The following is an 18,192-nucleotide window of genomic DNA, read 5'->3' on the forward strand; positions in this document are numbered from 1 at the left end:
TTTTAGTGTGCTCTGAACTCTGCAGGCAGCACAAATGTACCTTTTAAAAGGTATGTGTTTGCCTGGAAGAGGCACATTCCTGCTTTACAGGGCTGCCTGAAGTGACAGAGGGGGCACGCTGGGCACCCTTTGGATCTGCAAGAAGCTTTAATAAACTTCCACACCCCACTGGGCTCTTTCCTGGAGCAGTGGGCAGGCTGCAGAGGCTGATGTGGTGCCGGGTTGCTGGTGGCTGTGTGGTTTCTGGATCCTGGTTTGCTGCAGGATCCAGCTCTTTGGGAGCAGCAGCAGTGGCTGTGCCTGGGAGCAGGGAATGGTTTTCGGGGGCTGGTGACAGTGGGCATTTCTGCTTGTGCTATCGAGTGGCTGTTGTCAGGGGGAGGAAATGTGAGGGAGCCAGGCTCTGGAATAGTATCAGCCCTTTGGTATCCCCAAAGGCTGCTGGACTGCAGAGCTGCTGCCCAGGATGGCCATGGCCATGGGCACTTGGCTTTTGAAGAGGAAAACGGGTGAGACTGGAGGGACCTTTGGGTGCCAAGGAATGCAAAGAAGTGTCAGAGTGCTAAGCTGGAAGGTCGTGGTCTGCCAGGGTGACAATGCTGCACTGTTTGTGCTCACATGGACCTTCCGGAGCAGGGAGAGCAGACCAGGAGATGAGGGGTGGCTGGGGCTGCAGTCTGCGCTGGCTCTTTCATCTCACTGATGGGCGCTGTCTGGGCTGCACTTTCATCTGGAGAAGCACAGGGTGTTTTTGCAAGGGCTGAATCACCGCTCTCCTGACCCCACTGGTTGGGAGATCATCGTTTTCACATTAATGCTGTTGTGTGGAAGGTGTTTCTTGGCTTCTCAAGCTGTTTGCTGCGAGGGGTCACAGCAATTTATTCCTGAACTTATTTATTCAGCTGAGAGGTGTCACTCAAAAGGGTGGCAGTGGAACCTTGTTTAAAACGGCCCCAAATTGCTCAGGTCTTGCAAAATGACCGTGTGCGTGGTGGGAGCAGGGAGGAGGATGTGCTGCTTCTGCATCCTGGAGGAGGAGGCGCCTCGGCCCCATTCCCACTGGGTTTGCAGCAGAGGTCATGCTCCTCTTCCCTGGTTTTTCCTGGTGCCAAAAGGGCTGGGGCCAAAGCATGGATGAAGCAAGCTGAAAGAGGGTTCGGTCTCTTGAGACAGACTCTGACCTGGCTGCTCTTAACACTGGCAGCTAAGCTGGAGAGGGTGGTGAGTTGCCATTGCTGCCTAACTCAAAGCTTAGGGGACAGCGCTGCCTTCTCCCTGTGAACTCGGTGGCTTCTTGACTTTGCTTTGTTTTGTTTTCCCCCTAACTTTCTCATGATTCATTTTTGATGTATAACATGATGGATTTGGAGCCTCAGGGGAGCTGAGCCCAGCTTCCAGTGTACAGTTTGCTGAAGTACTCAGGCTGCTTTATTAACCCTGGAGCAGGAGGATGCCACCATGGGCAGCAGGTCACTGCCTATTTCGCGAAGGTGATACCAGTGGAGGACAGTGAAGTTTGTGGCAGGGAAGGCACTTTCCTGCCAGTCATTTGTGTTTGCACAAGGCCAGCATCCTGCTCCAGGGTCAGATGTCTCTGCGCTGCCTGGCTCGCACATGATGAGCGAGCAGATGTCTGGGCTCTTGGCAACTGCTGACATAATATAAATGCATAATTGCCCAAACACAGATTCAACACGTGTCAATTAGGTCTGAGCTTGCTGCAGAAGAGCAGCTTTGCCAACCCTGGTCAGAGAGGTGGGAGAGCCCCATGCCGTGGGGTCTTTCTGTGGTGGATCCCAAAGCTTGTGAAGGTGTTGCACAGGATCACTGCCCTCCCATGAGCATGTGTTGCCATGGGATTATCTCATCCTTGCTGCCTTTACTCATAGTTGTCCTCACTCAATTCATTGCTTGGCAGCTCTAGCCTGGCCGTTGGGCACCCTTGTCGATGAAGAACCACTGTCTGCTTCTCATCATGGTGCTCAGTGGCTGCTTCAGCCCTGGATTTGACTCCTTTTCACCAGCTCACGGTCCCTGAGGAGCTCCAGGTCAGATCAGTGGTTACAGAGCATGCCAGCCCAACAGCCCAAGCTTGCCAGGCTGGCTTGGGGCTGGAAAGTAACCACCTCTCCTGACGAAGGTGTCTGTAGTAGCCATCAAAGCCCTACGCTGGTTTAAGGCACATATATAGAGCAAGCTTGGGCCTGTCTTCAGGACGGGACTGGTCCAGACAGCCTTGGCGAGACCTTCCTGCCCTCGGTCGCCAGGCAGGCTCTGAGGTAGACCTGTCATCTCTGCTGGAGGAGCTGACGTGTCCCTGCAGTTTCACTGGAGCAGCCTCTTATGGTTAGTTGGTGGTGATCTCCACCACCAGGTTAACCCTCTTTGCCCTTCCCTACCTGAAGGCAGGAGCAGTGGCATGGCCGGGTCCTCCTGATGATGTGCTTTTGTGTGGTGGGTCAGCCTTGGTCTGGTTAACAGGGCAAGGCAGCAGAGCTCAGTTGGACCAGTGGGAGGTCTGCTCATGGTCTGGAGAGAGGCATCTGAGGTGAAGAGGGAATGCTCACGCTATCCTTCATGTTCTAGTGTGACCTACATGAGCTCATACCATCCTGACAGGCAGGAGAACATTGTGCTATATTGGTCTGACATCTTTCTAAATGCTTCTGGCTATGGGGTGGGAGGGAGGCTTGGAGGTGATGGGAAAAGGGTGAGTGATGGGCAGTGTGGCTGTGAGACCACATGTGATTGCAGTGAATTGCATACGTGTGTGGTGCAGGGCTCGTGGGTGGATGGAGGGACAATGCCTGCAAGCTCCTCATGGCTGCAGCTAGGGCTGGATGAAGGGGATAGTAGTGGCAGGGGATGGAGGAGCACTAGAACTTCTCCCAGCACCTCAGTGTCCTGCTGCTTCTGCAGTAATTGAGTCCTAACATGCAGGGTGCCCGTGGGATGCGGTGCCCATGCTTTTGTGCTTTTGTCCTGCCTTTGTGTGCACATCGAAGCGCTGGATGGGCAGAGGAGCCAGGTCATTGGGAATTGGAGGATGCCTTTGGTGTGAGGCAAAAGTGGAACTGCTTTACTGTAAATGGAGAACATCGGAAGAGATGTGATTGTCTGGAAAAGGACTGCCAAAACATCTGTGTGACTGATCTGAGGAACAGAGAGAAAATAATGGGACATGAGGAGGGAACAGAGAGACAGGGCTTGACACAAGTGAGCAGGTGTGAGGGGTCTTTGAAAGCTGTGGTGACACACCAGACTGCAAACTTCAGTGCTGCGATTGCAAACCTTTGCTGCCCTGGTTAACAGGGATCTGCAGGAGCCAGGCAGAGGTGAGAAGTAAACCCCAAGATCCATCCAGCTACAGGCAGCAAAGGCGCATGGACTAGACCCTTATGGCAGAGCCAAGATGGGAGGAGGAGAAACCAAATGCTTTCAGTTTGGACACAGCAGTGCTCGGTGCCAACCCACCCGTGCCTCTGCTGGCCCTTTTCTAAGGGTTGAGCAGAGAGGCTCAGGGGCTGGTCCTGCAGGGACCTCCCTGGGCTGTCATTGCCTCGGTTCGGTGGCTCTGTAGACCTGCTGCTCTCTGAGGGTTTCCAGAACCCCTGAGAAGGACCAAGGCTGGAACCTGGTGGAGCCGAGAAGGCGCTTTCCCAGGTCCTACTGGTTGAATGGTGGCCGCAGAAGGATGCTGTCCCTGGACTGAGTGAGCTACCATGTGTGTTGCCTTCCTCCTCCATGCAGGGCTGGGCTGACATTGGCACTAGCTCTCTGCGGGGCTGCTTCCATGGAGGGGTCACAGTGGCCTGGGGATGGTGGCAAGCTGCACAGCTTGAAATAGTGGAAGGGCAGGAGCTCACTGGACAGTGACAACCACAGCCTTAGAAGTACAGGGAAGGAGGTATGATGAAATGCCAAAGAATACCTCTCTAATGTGATGAGGATAAAGCCCTGGCCGAGGTGGTGGTGCAGAGAGAAAAGTTTCCACCGCTGGAGACTATTAAAGGCTTGTCAGGCCAGTCTCGATGGAGCCATTCCCTGTGTTGAGCCGAGTGGGATTAAATGACCTCCTGAAGCATCGTCTCCCTGCTGCAGTGGAGGCTGCTGCAGCCTCCCTGGGGCTTGCAGAGGCGGGTTGGGGACCTGGAGGAGGGTTGTTGGGAGCGAGCGCGCAGGAGGCTGCGGGGACCGGGGCTCCCGCGTCAGCCGCATCCGGAGCCTCACCTCTGAGTCAGCGTTTCGCTGGCGATGATTCACAGCGATGCTGCAAGCCACGGGCTGCTGCAGGGCTGGAATTAATTGTCTGGAAGGAGGGCAGCGCCACAGGAGGGAGAGAAGTTGTTTTCCCTCGTCTTATCAGCGTTTCCCAAGCCTGGCTGGGAGGTACATCATTGGAGAGAGATGTGTGTTGCCTGCAAAGGGAGCTCCACCTTTTGGTCCCCTCCCTGGCAGCGCCTGGGGCACAGGGTTTGGTGAGTTGGTGGCATCCAACCATCGTTACCCTGACCTGAGAGCACAGTCCCCTGCCTGGCTGGACCTTCTGGTGTGCTGCTTTGGTCGCAGGCAGCCTCTGCCCTCCCATGACCCAGCAGGGAGGGTGAGATGACCTCCCTCTTCCCCATGTGTGCATGGGGAGGTATCTCTGGGCCCTGCAAACCACACTGCACGGCTCCTTGAATCCATAATTCAGGTTAAAAGTGAGAGTCACCTGCTTTCCTTTCCCTGGTGTGGGGCAGGTGACCCCTAGCACATGTGGCACAACTGTAAATCCATTGAGCTATTCAGAGCCAACTTGTGGATGATGGACAAGCTCCATTGTTATGCTTCAAAAATATTATGAATGTCCCTTCTGGACCCAGATACCCTCAACCTTAGATGTGAATTGTCAGAACTGCCTGCAGGTGTAATCCTCCTCTTCAGAGGCTTGGCCCTGTCCTCGATGCTTTTGCTCGCAGCTGGGTTGGAGGCTGAGTACTGCGTCCTCAGCACACGCATGTCCAGGTCAGTGCTTTCCAGCCTCTGATTTCCTTGTGAAGGATTTTTGCAGACCAGGCACCCTGCAGCAAGCTGAAGCCTGCTGATGGGTTTATTTTAGTTCCATTTTGCAAGTCATTGAGTAGTTTTCTGTTTGTCCCTGCTTTGGGTGTCCGTAGTGCCCGGGCACTCAGATACCAAAGGACGGATTCTCCCCAGCTCTGCAGGGAGACAAATGCTGTTACTGCAAATATGTCTTGAAGTGAGACTAGTGAAGTATTTTCTTAGCAAAACAGAGTCTGAGACAGGTGAGAAAGGTTGTTCAAGGCCATGAACCTCTTACCATCTGTCTCCACCGAGCAACCATTGGAAGGCTGTTTTCTGCAATGAGGCAGCCTGACGGGGTCCTTCCCAGCACACGTAACCCAGGCTCCTTGTTGCTATTACTGGCTCCTGCTCAGCCCTGTGACCTGTTCAGGCTGCTCTGACACCTCGTTGGTCCTTTTGCATATCTGTAAAATGCCTCAGAGCATGGAAATTTCCAGGTTATGGTTTTCCCCACAGCAGCTGGAATCCAGCTATGCTGCACTTGGGGTTTAGGAGCTCGGGTGCAGGAGCAGGCAATGCAGTGCTGGTTGCTGTGGGCACGGCTGGGGACCAGCATCATGGCTTTGGGACTTGAACCTTCTGAAGTGATGGTGCGTGGTGCGTTTGCACAGTGATGACACTGCATTGATGTGTATAATACGTACATTATATATGAATGCTGAATGTAAAACAGGCAGGAAAAGCAGCCTGGGCAGAGCTAACTGCTGCTGAAAGACAAGCAATGGAGGGATAAAGGATATAAGGCAGGAAGGGATCGGAGTAAATCTGTTCCTGAGAACTGGTTGTCTGGTGTGCAGGGTGAAGCCGAGGCAGGGCTGGAGGGAGATGGCATCCCAGCTCCTGGGGGATGTGATGGGGAGCTGATGGCAGAGGAGAGGGGGGCCGGGAGCATGTGAGGCTCATGAAGGTGGACATGGAGCAGCACAGGGGCTCGATCAGCTCCGCGTCTGCTCCTCCAGGCTTGGTAGTGTGGCCTGACCCATCCCTGTCCCCTCCATGGCACGTGGGGAGGGCTGGGCATCCCCTTCCTCCTTGCCCTTGAGGCTTACCCAATGCAACCGAGCCCTGGTCCGGTGAAGGGGGGTGCTTCCTGCAGTGGATGCCTGTCAGAGCCTTGGATCTGGCCAGCACATCAGGTCCAGGGGTGCGCAGGGCGGTCTTTAGGGGACCCTGGGCACTGGGGCACTGTCCTATACAAACTGGAAAACATGCGGACAGGTGGGAGTGAGCCTGGCTGGTGCGGGAGGCTCCTGGACGCAGGAGCATGGTGCAGTGTGTCCAGTGCTCTGGGGTGGCAGGAGGTGGCAGGACCCTGGTGCGGGCAGCACTAGTGGGGGTCTGGGTTGGGGTGCACCCCACTGAGCAGTTGCAGTCCTGGGGCAGGACCGAGGTACCTTCTCCTCAGCACCATTTTTCTCTGCAGTAGCCCCAGATCTGCCCACGTAGCCTGAGTCCTCACTGTGTCCCACAGTGTCCCATGGTGTCCTCTACATGGAAGGTCAGTGCTGATAAGGGAAATAAGGGAAGCCTGTGTGCTGCATCCCGCCCCACTGCGGCTCCGAGTCGATTTGCCTTTTCTTCTCCCCACACTCTTATCCTCTTCTGTCCCTTTCAGCCTTTAAAACATTTATCTTTGATAATTGCCTGCAAGGCTTGAACATCTCCAAGGCCTCAGAGTGCCCTTGCCTTGGAAGATGCTAAAAAGCTCTTTTCTTCTGTTCCTGGGCACCCGCAGAGGGTGTGTGTCCTTCTCTGCAGGAGCCTGGAAGCTGCTGCATTGTGGGGACCAGGGGGGAATATTCCTGTGCATTGGAGAGGGTTCCTCCTCCTCTGCCCTCCTGCTCCTCGTTGGAGCTGTGGGTCTTCACTATCAGACAGGCTGCTCCCTGGTTTGCTCCTGCCCCTCCTGTCCCAGCAGAACTGGCTTCATCACTGGGATGTTGACCCCGAGATGGGCAGGTATGGGCTGCATGTGCTCTTGCTATTTAGCCTTATTTAGTGATGCTCTGGGGTTTCTTGGGGTCCTGATCCTGCTTCAGTCTGTTGTCACCGGTGGGGATGTGGTTCATGGCTGCACAGCCACAGAGATGCCATTGCTCCCCATTCCCGGACATACATTCCTTGTGGTTGTGGGTTCGGTGGGGTCCTCGATGGGGTGCAGTGCAAGTACTAATACCACAGGGACCAAGGTGCCAGCAGGACCCCATTTGAAACCTGATGTGGTTCAGGTCTCCCCAATGCCTTGTGCATCACATGGGTCTCACCAGTGGCAGGTTTTGGAGCCAGGGAGAAGAGCGTTTCCACAGGCTCCTGCTGCCTCCCTCCTGCTTTGGGCAGCGCTCCCCAGGGTCATGGAGCTTGGCTGAGCCACAGGGGTTGTACACAACATGATGAATGAGGTTTTTCCCATCGCACATCAGGTCCAACCTCAGGCACGGCTGCGGTCTCGGGGTCTTTGTCTGCCACAATCTCTCTTTTCCGCCCTCCTTTTCCTGTCTGTGTTTTGTCTCCTCTCTCAGCTCTGGGCTGACTCTTCCCTCTGCTCGCTGACGCTTCCCTCCTCCTCCTTGTTCATGCAGCTGCTCCAGACAAGGAGGTTTTACAGTTGTGGGTGCTCAGAGATGGGTGATACCAGCCCTGACTGCAGTGGGAGAGGTGCAGAGCAGAAGAGAACTGGTGGCCCCCAGCCCCACACCTCCCAGGATGAGGAGGGGGTTCAAGCTGGAAATACCATTGAGAATGCTGAGGCTGCCCAGGCTGAGACCCCCTTGCCCATGGGGTTGCCATCTTGTCCCTGCCCTGCCTGTTCCCTCAGGGCTGATGTTTGTGAGTGCAGGGGTGATCCCTGAGCATCCCAACCCATGGGTGCCATTTGCAGAACTCTTACTGGTGAGCGACTGGGCAGCTGGGGCTTAGTGGGGTTTTCTCCCTCTGCATCCAGCATAGTCAAGCTCAGTGTGGCTGGACCATGCAGTGGGTGCCTCCTGATGGCAGGAGCCTGCCAGGACTCTGCCAGCAAGTCACCAGGCTCTGCCTGGCTTGTACTTCTTCTTCTGGGGCTCCTGATGGCTTGATGTGCTCTGGAGCATGTGTCCAAGCCAGTAGGTGCTCCCTGGTACAAGGCGTCTCTGCAGTGTGTTACCTAACCCCAGTGTTGTCCCTCCCAAGGGACAAGGAGCATCGTGCCTTGGAGGTAGGGATGTGCTGGGCGTCACGCTCTGCCCTTCACTGTGGACAAGGGTGATGAAAAAGCTTCTGTTCAGCTCTTGCTGCTGGTACATCTCCAAGCTGACGAGTGCAAGTGGGGTGCTCGGAGAAGTGTCTTGGAGGCAATGTAGTGTTTGCTGCCCTAGAACCCATGTAAGAGATGGGGACAGGGGGGATGCAGGAAAGTGCCAGATTACCTTGGGATGAACACGTATAGTGGGTCTGGCTCCTTGCTGAGCAGCCGGTGCAGAAGCTGAGCTCTCCCTTCTCTGACGGTGCATGCACGGGGAAGGATCCTGGCAGGATCGCAGCCTGTGATGGCTGTTTGGTGCCTGGCCTGGGATGAGTTGGCTGTTTGCAGGCAAGGGGTGCAGATGGGGCTGGCTTCAGCATCCATGTGGGACCCTCCCGCCATGCCAAAGGGCTGCGCTGCGGACACGGAGCTCTCAGCGAGGGGGGAGCCCGGCAGTGGGATGGGAAAGCAGCCTGGTTCCCAGCTCTGCTGTGGCTGCGGTGCACATCAATCACTGCACGGGGGTGTTGGGGTTGGGAAGAGGCGGCTCTGCAGAAGGCGCTGCCTCGGACGCAGCAGCAGCCTGGCCACGATGAGCTGTGCTGGAGCCATGGAGAGCTGGCACCAAGGTAGGGCTGGCCCCGGCGCAGCGACAGCAGCTCCGCGGGATGCTCTGGATTCAGCTGGCAGCGGGGGCCCAGCGTAGGGAGCACCAGCCTGGGTGGGATGCAGGTCCTGGAGTCTGGATGAGGGCCGGGGCTCTTTTCCAGCTGGGGAACAGTTTGGGGCAGTGCAGATCTCTGCCTGGCCGGTCCTGCATGAGGAGGAGCGGTGTGCAGGCTCCTGGAGCTGCGGACACCCTGCGTTTCTCATCTCCCCCCTTCACCACAAACAGGGTGGCTCATTCGAATTTTGGCCCTGCTGCAAAGCAGCACAGGAGAGCTCTCCGGGCTGCCTGATGCACTGCAGAGCAGTTTGGGGATTTGCATGTCCCCCAGTGCCAGGGGCTGAGTGACAAAGGGGCTCAGGGGGGATGCATGTTGCCAGGGCTTGGGGGACCATTTTCCTTGTTCACTTTTTATGTGTCCCTGGAGGATGCCCAGGTTTCCCCGCTGGGACTCCTCTCATGGTTCCAGGATGGCTGCAAGCTGCTGCCTGTGCTCTCATCCTGCCTGTCCCCTGCCAGCTCAGCCTCTGCCCTGCAGCAAGGGTGCTGGGTGCCAGCATGGGGCTTTGCACAGAGACTTATGCCTGCCCGTGTCTGTGATGCTTCAGAAGTGAAGTGTCATGGATGGGCAGCATCTTTGTCAGGGAACAAGGGTGGGAAAGCAGAGCCCAGGAGCAAAGGGCTCAGCCTTGAAACCAGCTCAGCAGCAGGGAGTGAATGGGGAAGGGGAAAGCAGGCGCAGGCAAAACCCCTTTGGAGGTGGGAGGGAAGGAAAGGCTCTGTGGGGAGAGTGCTGCGGAGGCTGGAGCCAGGATATGCTGGGGAAGTGTGGGGGCAGAGCGTCTGGGAAAGCCGTGAATCCACACTCCAGCTTGAAGGGAGGAAAGAGGAAAACACCAAGGGAAGGAGGAGCAGGCAGGGAGATGATGGGAGGAGATTATAGGCATGACAAGCAGGTCTACTTCTGATCCTGCTAAGGCTTTATTTGCAGTCACCATTCCCATGTGCCTGTTTCGCTAACCCAGAACCCCAAATAGCTCTAGCCATTTCTTGCCCTAAGGAGAATATCCCCCGTTTTGGACCCATTTTGGGTCCAGCTGTAGCAGAAGCGAGCCAGCCCTTGCCAAAAACCGGGGCTGTGGGTGTGGAGGAGTCCTTCAGCCAGCACCGTGCACAGAGGAAGGGTCTGGGGAATGGTTCCTGCTGCCTGGTCAGATGGAGCTGCTCCAGCCCTGGCTGCAATCCCAAGGGAACATGCATGAGCCAGGCTAAGGGCTGGGATAGCCTGGCCAGGGTGCCAGGATTGGGTGCTGCTCCCACTGTGGGTGATATTTAGAAACAAATGATTTGGGACAGCATTTCCCCTGGTCTCAATCAAGGTTGCTGCAGTAGTGGTCTAAAACTCTTCTAAAGGTTTGTGATGGTAAATACGTCAGTTGAATTGTCTCTTTGGCAGCACGCTGGGACCCATGTCCTTTCTCAACCCATGGTCCCCCACACTGGGATCTCCTGGGGGGGCTGTCCTGCAGGGTGGGCCAGCACAAGCTGCGTCTTGCATCCACAAAGTGCTGTGTGATGGCGAGTGCTCTGCACAACTGGCTTCTTATGGTTTGAAAATGTGCTTTCTGCCTTTAAATCCAACGCTTGGGGTGCTGGTGGTCATGCTGGCCTCACTGGTCCTGCAGCACCCCTGGGTGCAGGTGACCAGGCTGTGGTGGAAGGTGACAGCATCCCATTGCTGGCCCTGGGGCTGGATGCTGCCAGGCTGAGGCTGACCCTCAGTGCCCAGCCCTGAGCCCCCCGGCACCGCTGCCCATGCTCTTGCAAGCAGTGCTGGGGTGAGTGGCAGTGCTGCAGGCAGCTCCCTGCTCCCATCCTCTCTGCTCAGCTCCACCATGGGCAGAGAACCGCAGGCAGCAGCACTGCCCACATGGACATGGCACCAGCTCCTGAATGCAGCCGTTGTGGCTGTGCCCGGCAGTGCCAGTGTGACCCCCCTGCCTGTGCTGGGACCATGCACATCTGCAGGGCTCAGCTGCAGCCGTGCTGTGTCCCTGGGCCGCTGGCTTCCCTGCCATCCCCATCTTCCTCAGGACATCTCCTGGATCCTTTTACCCCAGCAGTGAGTTTGCAGCCCCATGTGGGGGACTGGAGCCTTGCATGGCTGCAAGCTGAGAGACCAAGGGGCTTCCTGCTCCTCCTTGAGCCCATCCTGCTCTGGGAGCATGGAGGGGCTCATTCCTCCCTGCTCCCTTGTTTCGCATTGCTGGGGCAGGAGCAGTGCCACAGGGATGGGCTCAATGGGACCCATTGCTGCACTCATTGGTGCTCAGATTTCTTCTGAGCCTGGTCTCCCTTCCAAGGCGCAGGAATAGTGGTGCTGGGGTCCCCATTGGGCTGAGTTGTGCTGGGGCCTGGGAAAGGCGGCAGTGGCCGGGATCCCAAAGAACAGTGGCAGGAGAAGCCAGTCCATGATGGGAGCAGGGAGATGGTACCCAGGGGCTTGCCAGACAGACCCCTTTGCTGGGGCTTCTTCACCCTGGCATCCCGATGTCATGCTCTCATTTGGTCCCTGGATCAGGCTCCTTGCCTATTGTCAGAAGGATTGAACTGGAGCTTCATATGCAGAGGTAGAGCTGGCTGGGAGAGATGGGATAAATTCCCAGCCTGCCACCCTTAAACAGCCCCCATCATTTCCCCAGGGATTGGTGCTTCCCAGAGCAGGGAAAAAACAGTTTGAAAGAAAGTTTAGAAACCTCAAGTGTGAAAGTTTTTGGCCCAAAGTGCTCGTTGTCATTTTAAAGATGAAAAAATTCACATGCTGAGATCCAAATGGAAGCAGTTGGGAATGATCTGCACAGGAATTGAAGCTGGGAGCGTGCAACTGCTTGAATTCACAGCAACCCTGTTTCCTCTGTGGAAAAAATAAACCACTGGTGACCTCTGAAATCTTCTCGTGCCCTCAGCTGAGCGCTGGGCTCTGTAGAAGCTCAGCTGATGTTTCTCAAGGGCTGGTGGCAGGTTGTCCTGCCTGTTCTGGCCAGGACAGCGTGGCCCTGGGTGAAATCCTGGCTCTTTTGGTGTGAACCAGGTCCCCCTGCAGTGACCGCACAGCGCTTGCACAGCCAGCAGCACTGTCACTGTTGTTCTGTCCTCTCTGCCCATCCCTTCCCTTGCCTCCTGTCTGTCCCCTCCCACCCCAGGAGCCAGTTTTAGCAGCTTTTCTGGGTAAGGTTTCACATCTCCCCGTTGTGCTGAGGACACAGACGTGGGACACGAGCTGCGGTGTGAGGTGTGTTTTCTCTGTAAAAGAAAGCCAGCAACTTTGTGAAGGACACCGAGCTGAGTGGTGGAGCTGATGCGCCACAGGGATGGGATGTCAGAGGGACTTTGGCAGGCTGGAGAAGTGGGCTCGGGTGAGCATCATGAAGATCAATCAAGCCAAGTGCAAGGCTTGATTGATCTTCATTGCCCCGACCCACATGCACCCCCTGCACGTGGGTCGGGGCAATCCCCAGCACCAGCATAGACTGGGGGCTGGGTGGGATGAAAGCAGCCCTGAGGAGAAGGACTTGGGGATACTGGTGGGTGACAGGGTGGATGAGGAGCTGGTTGGGGCCTGAGCAGCTCGAGTGGTGGATGGGTGACGGTCAAAGGGTGCTCGATGTCCTGTGCATGTGTGGATCATCCCAGGAGCGCTCGCCCCGTGATGTATTTGCATAAAGGTTTAAAAGCCATAAAGGTTGCAAAACCATGTTCCTGAGCACCCCAGCACGGGAAGTGCTTTCGCCTCCCCTGTTCCTGGCCCTGGGTTTGGTTTTGCATCTTGCACACGACAGGCAAGTTTTGTCCCACCACTGTGCAGGGTCTGGCCACGCCAGCCGTGGGAACCCAGCATGTTGCTGCTGCTGGGAACTCCAGAGGGGGAAAACAACAGCCATCCCGGATGCAGTATATGGAGATGTCCATGTTTGCAATTTCCTGTGTGAGTGCAGCCTTTAGCCTGACTCAGCTTGGGTTTTCCCTCCCAGGATAAACCCTTCTGCTCATAAAAAACACCAGGGAAGGTACTGAAGGCCCCAGGGCTGCGGGGAGCAGGAAGTTATGGCCAGCTCCACTCCTGGCTGTGAGTGCAGGGACAGGGCATGAGCCCTGTGCTCTGAGCACGGTGGGTGTCCATTCCAACACCACTGGCTCATCTCCTCCAGCTCATTCATGAATGATCATGGGATCATTCCCAACCTCTTCCATTTGGATCTCAGCATGTGAATCCTGTGAAATCCTGCTGCTGCCACCACCCTTTGCAGAGCCACCTCCTGGCAGGGGCAGGGAGCTGGGTGTCTGCAGCGGATCTGTGCGTGCAGGCAGCAGGGCAGAGATGGGCAGGTCCCATTTCATCTGGGGCATCCCAGGCTGCTGACTGCCCGGCAGCATCCTCCATCCCCATGCAGCCGCGTGACATGTGTCTTCCCTTGTGGGTGGTGACAACAGCAGAGCAGGGTGACCAGTGGCCATGACGACGGAGACAGGTCCTGGTTCGGAGGTGAGGAACGCGCAGGAGGAGGCTCCGCAGCAGCAGCTGGAGGCAGCCGCAGCCACCAACCCCACTGGCCGGGACACCGAGGTCAATGAGAAGCCTGGAGCACAGTCTGATGCCCGAAGTACAGAGCTGGTGAGTGGATGGCGGATGGGTGCTGTTAGATGCAGCAGAGAGGAAAGCACAGCAGAGGAAGGGACCCTTTATCAGAGACTGTGATAGGACAAGGGGAAATGGGTTAAAACTTAAACAGGGCAGATGCAGGTTAGATACAAGGAAGAAGTTCTTTACTGTGAGGGTGGTGAGGCGCTGGAACAGGTTATCCAAAGAAGTGGTGAATGCTCCATCCCTGGCAGTGTTCAAGGCCAGGTTGGACAGAGCCTTAGTGACATGGTCTAGTGTGAGATGTCCCTGCCCGTGGCAGGGGGTTAGAACTAGATGATCTTAAGGTCCTTTCCAACCCAGACCATTCTATGACATGCCACCACTCTCTGCTACCCATCACCGTGTCCTTGCTGCAGCGCAGTGGCTGCAGGGAGCCCAGTGAGGTGGGCACCTCCCCTCTGCTGCTGGCCTCAGGAGAACATTCTGGAGGGGCCCAGGGCGGTGGATGGGCTCTGCCTGCACAGGTCCTTGTGGACTGGCAGAAGGAGCAGTGCGGCAGCACAAGGTGCTGACTGTGCTGGAAATGGCCAGCGCAGGAAGGGAGGAAGCGGGTGTCCCATGTCCCAGGACTGAGCTGCCCCTGGCAGGGCTGGGAGCAGTGGCTGCATCCCAATGGCAGCCTCAGAGCCCCCAGGGAACTGTGCTGTTCCTCTCCTGCCTGCTGTTGGAGGGCTTTCCCCGTCTGTCTGTCTGTCTGTCCATCCTGGCAGTGGTGCCAAGTAACCTTGTGTATCTCCCCACTCCAGGGCACAGACATGGAGGAGAAGGACTACAGCGAGACGGATGGTCTCTCTGACAAAACAACCCCCAGCAAGACCCAGAAGTCACCCCAGAAAACCACCAAGAAAGTGAAGAGTGCCCTCTGCAGAGTGACCCTGCTTGATGCCTCCGAGTATGAGTGTGAGGTGGAGGTGAGTCCCAGCTTCAGGGTGCTGTGCTGGCACCAAGGGGGGGACACATCTCATCCCAGGCAAGCCAGTCCCCAGTGTCAGGCCTCTTTCAAGGACAGCTTTGTAGTACCTGTCTCCTAGAGAAACGGATCCACAGAAATAGCCTTTTAAGTTGAAATATCAAAATAAGTGAAAAATCTGGAAAGAGAGACCCTAGCAGGGAATTTCAGCCCAGTGAATCCGAATTTGGCAGCTACTCACAATAGAAAGCAGTGTCTAAAAAGCAGAAGCTTAATAGATGGGGGATAGAGCTCCGCCTGGCAATATGTGCACGACACATCCATGTGCCAGCCTGTCTGCTGACACCTCAAGCACGCAGTGTGTTGCCTGTCCCATGTGCTGAGGCGAAGGATGTGTGTGCATGTGTTCATGTGAAGAGACTGACACGCGTGGGCCCTCCTGGCTGTGTGCATCAGGTGGGTTTGTGTCCATCCTCTTTGTGTTCATCTTCTCATCCCCTGCTGTCCCTCCCCATAAAGCCAGAAGGACAGGGATTGTGTGTGGAGGTGTGTCGTGCATGTGTGTGTGTATGTAAGGGTGACAGACGTGCACATCCTTGTAGCTGCATCCTTGTGTGTACAGTAGGGTCCAGCACCCTGCTCCGGCCACCCACTATTTGTGCAGTGTCACAAGCATCTGGTGTGGGCTTGCACAAGTGCACATGGGTGCACATTTCCCTGGTAGTGGCTGTCACTACAGGGAGGGGAAGAGGAGCTGCCTTGGCACTGGAAGATGCTGCAGGGCTGCTTCAGCTGCTGCCAGCACAGGAACCTCTCCCTTCCAGGACAGACTGGGGACACCCAGGGTTAAATCAGGAGTTGAGGCTGGGTTTTGTGGAAGGGTCCTGTCCTGCGGGGCTAAAGGCAGCTGGGAGGAGCAGTGCTTGCCAAGAGTGCCTCTTTCTGTCTCCAGCACTTGCTGCTGTCTCCTGCCATAGGTTGGGAAAGGTGGCACTGGTGTGACCTGTGGCATCGTCCTGGTGGGACAGACATCTTTAAGGACTGGCGACTTTGGTTGAAAATGTAAAAGCTGAGGTTGTTGAGGAGCAGAAATGCTGCTGCCTTTGCGAGGGAGAGCTTTGCATTTGCTGCTGGCAAGTGAGCAGACGGGTTTTTGTTGGCAGCAGCTTGGAGCTGGCTGCACAGAGTGAACCTGCATCTGTATGCAGGTCCTGCCTTCCTCAGGTCGTGGCTGCACAGGATTGATGAATGTGAGGAGCGTGGCTGCCTGGGATGGGGGGGTCTGGCCCCCTGCCCGTGGCACAGGCAGCAGAGTCTTTGATCTCAGCAGCTCTGACTGTCCTTTAGCAGTAAAATTTGTCACAAAGCTGTGGAAAGATGGGTTGTCACAAAGATGAAAGCCCTCCTGAAGAAGAAAAGGAGTGGAGCACCCCAAGGACTGCGGGAGGCTCATGGGGCACAGGAGCAGCTTGTGTGAGTGGTCCATCCCCTGTCTCTCCCAGTAGCACTGGCCAAACCAAACAGGCATGCAAGCACAAACCTGGTTGCAGGCTCACTGGCAGCTTCATGAACAGAGATACCCCTCACGAGGCATGGGCAAGGATGAGCTCTCTGCTGCTGTAGTACAGAGGATGGGGTCAACTCTGAGAGCTGCTGCTCTCTAAAAAAGCCACCTGGGGTATAGAGAGAGGGTTTAGTGTAGGAAGGCTGGTGCTGCTTTTTCTCTTTCTTTCTTGCAGGCCCCATGGTAACAGCTGTGCCTTGCCTGCGTGCTTAGTGGAGGCTTAATTCAGTTAAAAAGGGGAGTCAAACTGTTCAGTGTGACACCTTCTCTGGTTTGGCATCACCGTCTCCTGGTGTGATGGGGGATGAGCTGTGTGGGCTCTGGGTCTTCCAGGCTGGTGGGACCTGCTTCCTGTACCACACTGAATGGGCTTGAGCGTGCCCTGGGACCACCTGAGTGACCCCAGAGTGGTACTGCCGGGTGAGAGGCTGTTCTCAAAGGCAGCCCAGCACCTACTGATGGTCACTCGGAGGGGCCAGGGCTGCCCTGGCCCTCCCCAGCGCTCCCTGCCTGCACCCACCGGGTCTCCAGGAGCACAAGGGACTGGCTCACCATCAGCCTCTCCATGTCTCCAACAGAAGCACGCCCGAGGCCAGATCCTCTTCGACATGGTGTGTGAGCACCTCAACCTCCTGGAGAAGGACTACTTTGGCCTCACCTTCTGCGACTCGGACAGCCAGAAGGTGAGGATGGGGGAACCCCCTATGGATGCCCTCTCTGTGGGTGGGGGATACCCCTGACCTGCTGTCTCCTCCTTGCAGAACTGGCTGGACCCTTCCAAGGAGATCAAGAAGCAGATCCGCAGTAAGTGCTCGGAGTGTCCGTCCTCCCCAGCCCTGGAGCATCCCATGGGGCTCCTGGATGGCTCAGCTGTGGCTGTCCTCCAGCCAGTCCCCTTCCCACCCCCGCCCTGGGGGGGACCTTTGGCAGCTGGCCTGGGGACAGGGATGCTGTTGCTGCCTGTTACCTACCTCCGCTCTTACTCATGACAGGCATGGGGGTCAAAGGACCCTGTCTATGCCACCGGAGAGCTGGCTGAGACCTGGTCCTTCTCTGGGTGCCATTCCCACCTGCCCTGAGTAGTGAGGACAGGGATGGGGGCCTTGCTGGGACAGGTCATGGAGTGCCTTTGCCCATGATGTTGCCTTGCTGGGGCAGCAGAAGGGCTGCTGCCCAAGATGTCACTTTCTGGGACATGTGAGGCTTTTGCTGTGACATTGGTAGTCATGCTCAGCTGATGGCTCCTGAAGTTGTGATGCCTTTTTGTCCCCAGCCATTCTGGGACGATTAACCAAGTCATGCTGGTGTCCCAAGGGCTGTTCTTCTGGCAACTTCTGGAGCCCCCTTGTCCCTGCCCAGTGCCAGGAAAGTAGTGGGACCACTAGTGGATGCTTGGATGCTCCTGTCCTTACTGCTCTCTGCCATCCCTAGGCGGGCCCTGGAACTTTGCCTTCACTGTGAAGTTTTACCCTCCAGACCCTGCCCAGCTCACGGAGGACATCACAAGGTGAGGAGCACCCCTCCATGGGCACAGCTGCCAGGGCTGGGACCGGCTGGGAGTGTGTGGAAGGGCAGGGCTCAGGCAGGACGTGGGCAATCAGGGGTTGTGTAGGGGGTTGTTGCCCTCCCACTGCATGCAGCATGTCTAAATCATGCAGAAGAGGGCCAGGAAGGTGGCCGTGGGAGGTAGCAGTCCCCATGGAGAGCAGTGCAAGGTGGGGTGCATTAGGGAACCCCAGCCTGCTCCGGAGGGCACATGCCCCTGCCCTGCTCTCATCCTCTGCCCCTTCCTGCAGATACTACCTGTGCCTGCAGCTCCGTGCGGACATCATCACGGGGCGCCTGCCCTGCTCCTTTGTCACGCATGCTCTGCTGGGCTCCTATGCCGTGCAGGCTGAGCTGGGCGACTATGATGCTGAGGAGCACGTGGGCAACTACGTCAGCGAGCTCCGCTTTGCCCCCAACCAGACGCGGGAGCTGGAGGAGCGCATCATGGAGCTGCACAAGACCTACCGGTGAGCCCCGGCAGAGGACAGGCTGG

At 56.6% G+C, this 18,192-nt stretch overlaps 1 protein-coding gene across 11 annotated transcripts in view; it reads left to right on the plus strand.

Moving 5' to 3' along the window:
* Positions 1-18,192, plus strand: part of EPB41L1 (erythrocyte membrane protein band 4.1 like 1) — a 58,498-nt gene that overhangs the window by 17,777 nt on the left and 22,529 nt on the right. For 8 of the 11 annotated variants that reach the window (XM_030502995.2, XM_030502986.1, XM_030502989.1 and 5 more), the window contains exons 3-8: positions 13,467-13,647; positions 14,424-14,588; positions 16,730-16,834; positions 16,913-16,955; positions 17,583-17,658; positions 17,948-18,166. In XM_030502995.2, coding sequence (XP_030358855.1) covers positions 13,489-13,647; positions 14,424-14,588; positions 16,730-16,834; positions 16,913-16,955; positions 17,583-17,658; positions 17,948-18,166 — 767 coding nt within the window. In that variant the 5' untranslated portion in view covers positions 13,467-13,488. The remainder of the gene's footprint in view (positions 1-13,466; positions 13,648-14,423; positions 14,589-16,729; positions 16,835-16,912; positions 16,956-17,582; positions 17,659-17,947; positions 18,167-18,192) is intronic. The other 3 variants (XM_030502992.1, XM_030502988.1, XM_030502996.1) reach the window with 1 other exon arrangement.

Source organism: Strigops habroptila, chromosome 13, assembly GCF_004027225.2.
Source record: "Strigops habroptila isolate Jane chromosome 13, bStrHab1.2.pri, whole genome shotgun sequence".
Taxonomy (NCBI): Eukaryota; Metazoa; Chordata; class Aves; order Psittaciformes; family Psittacidae; genus Strigops; species Strigops habroptila.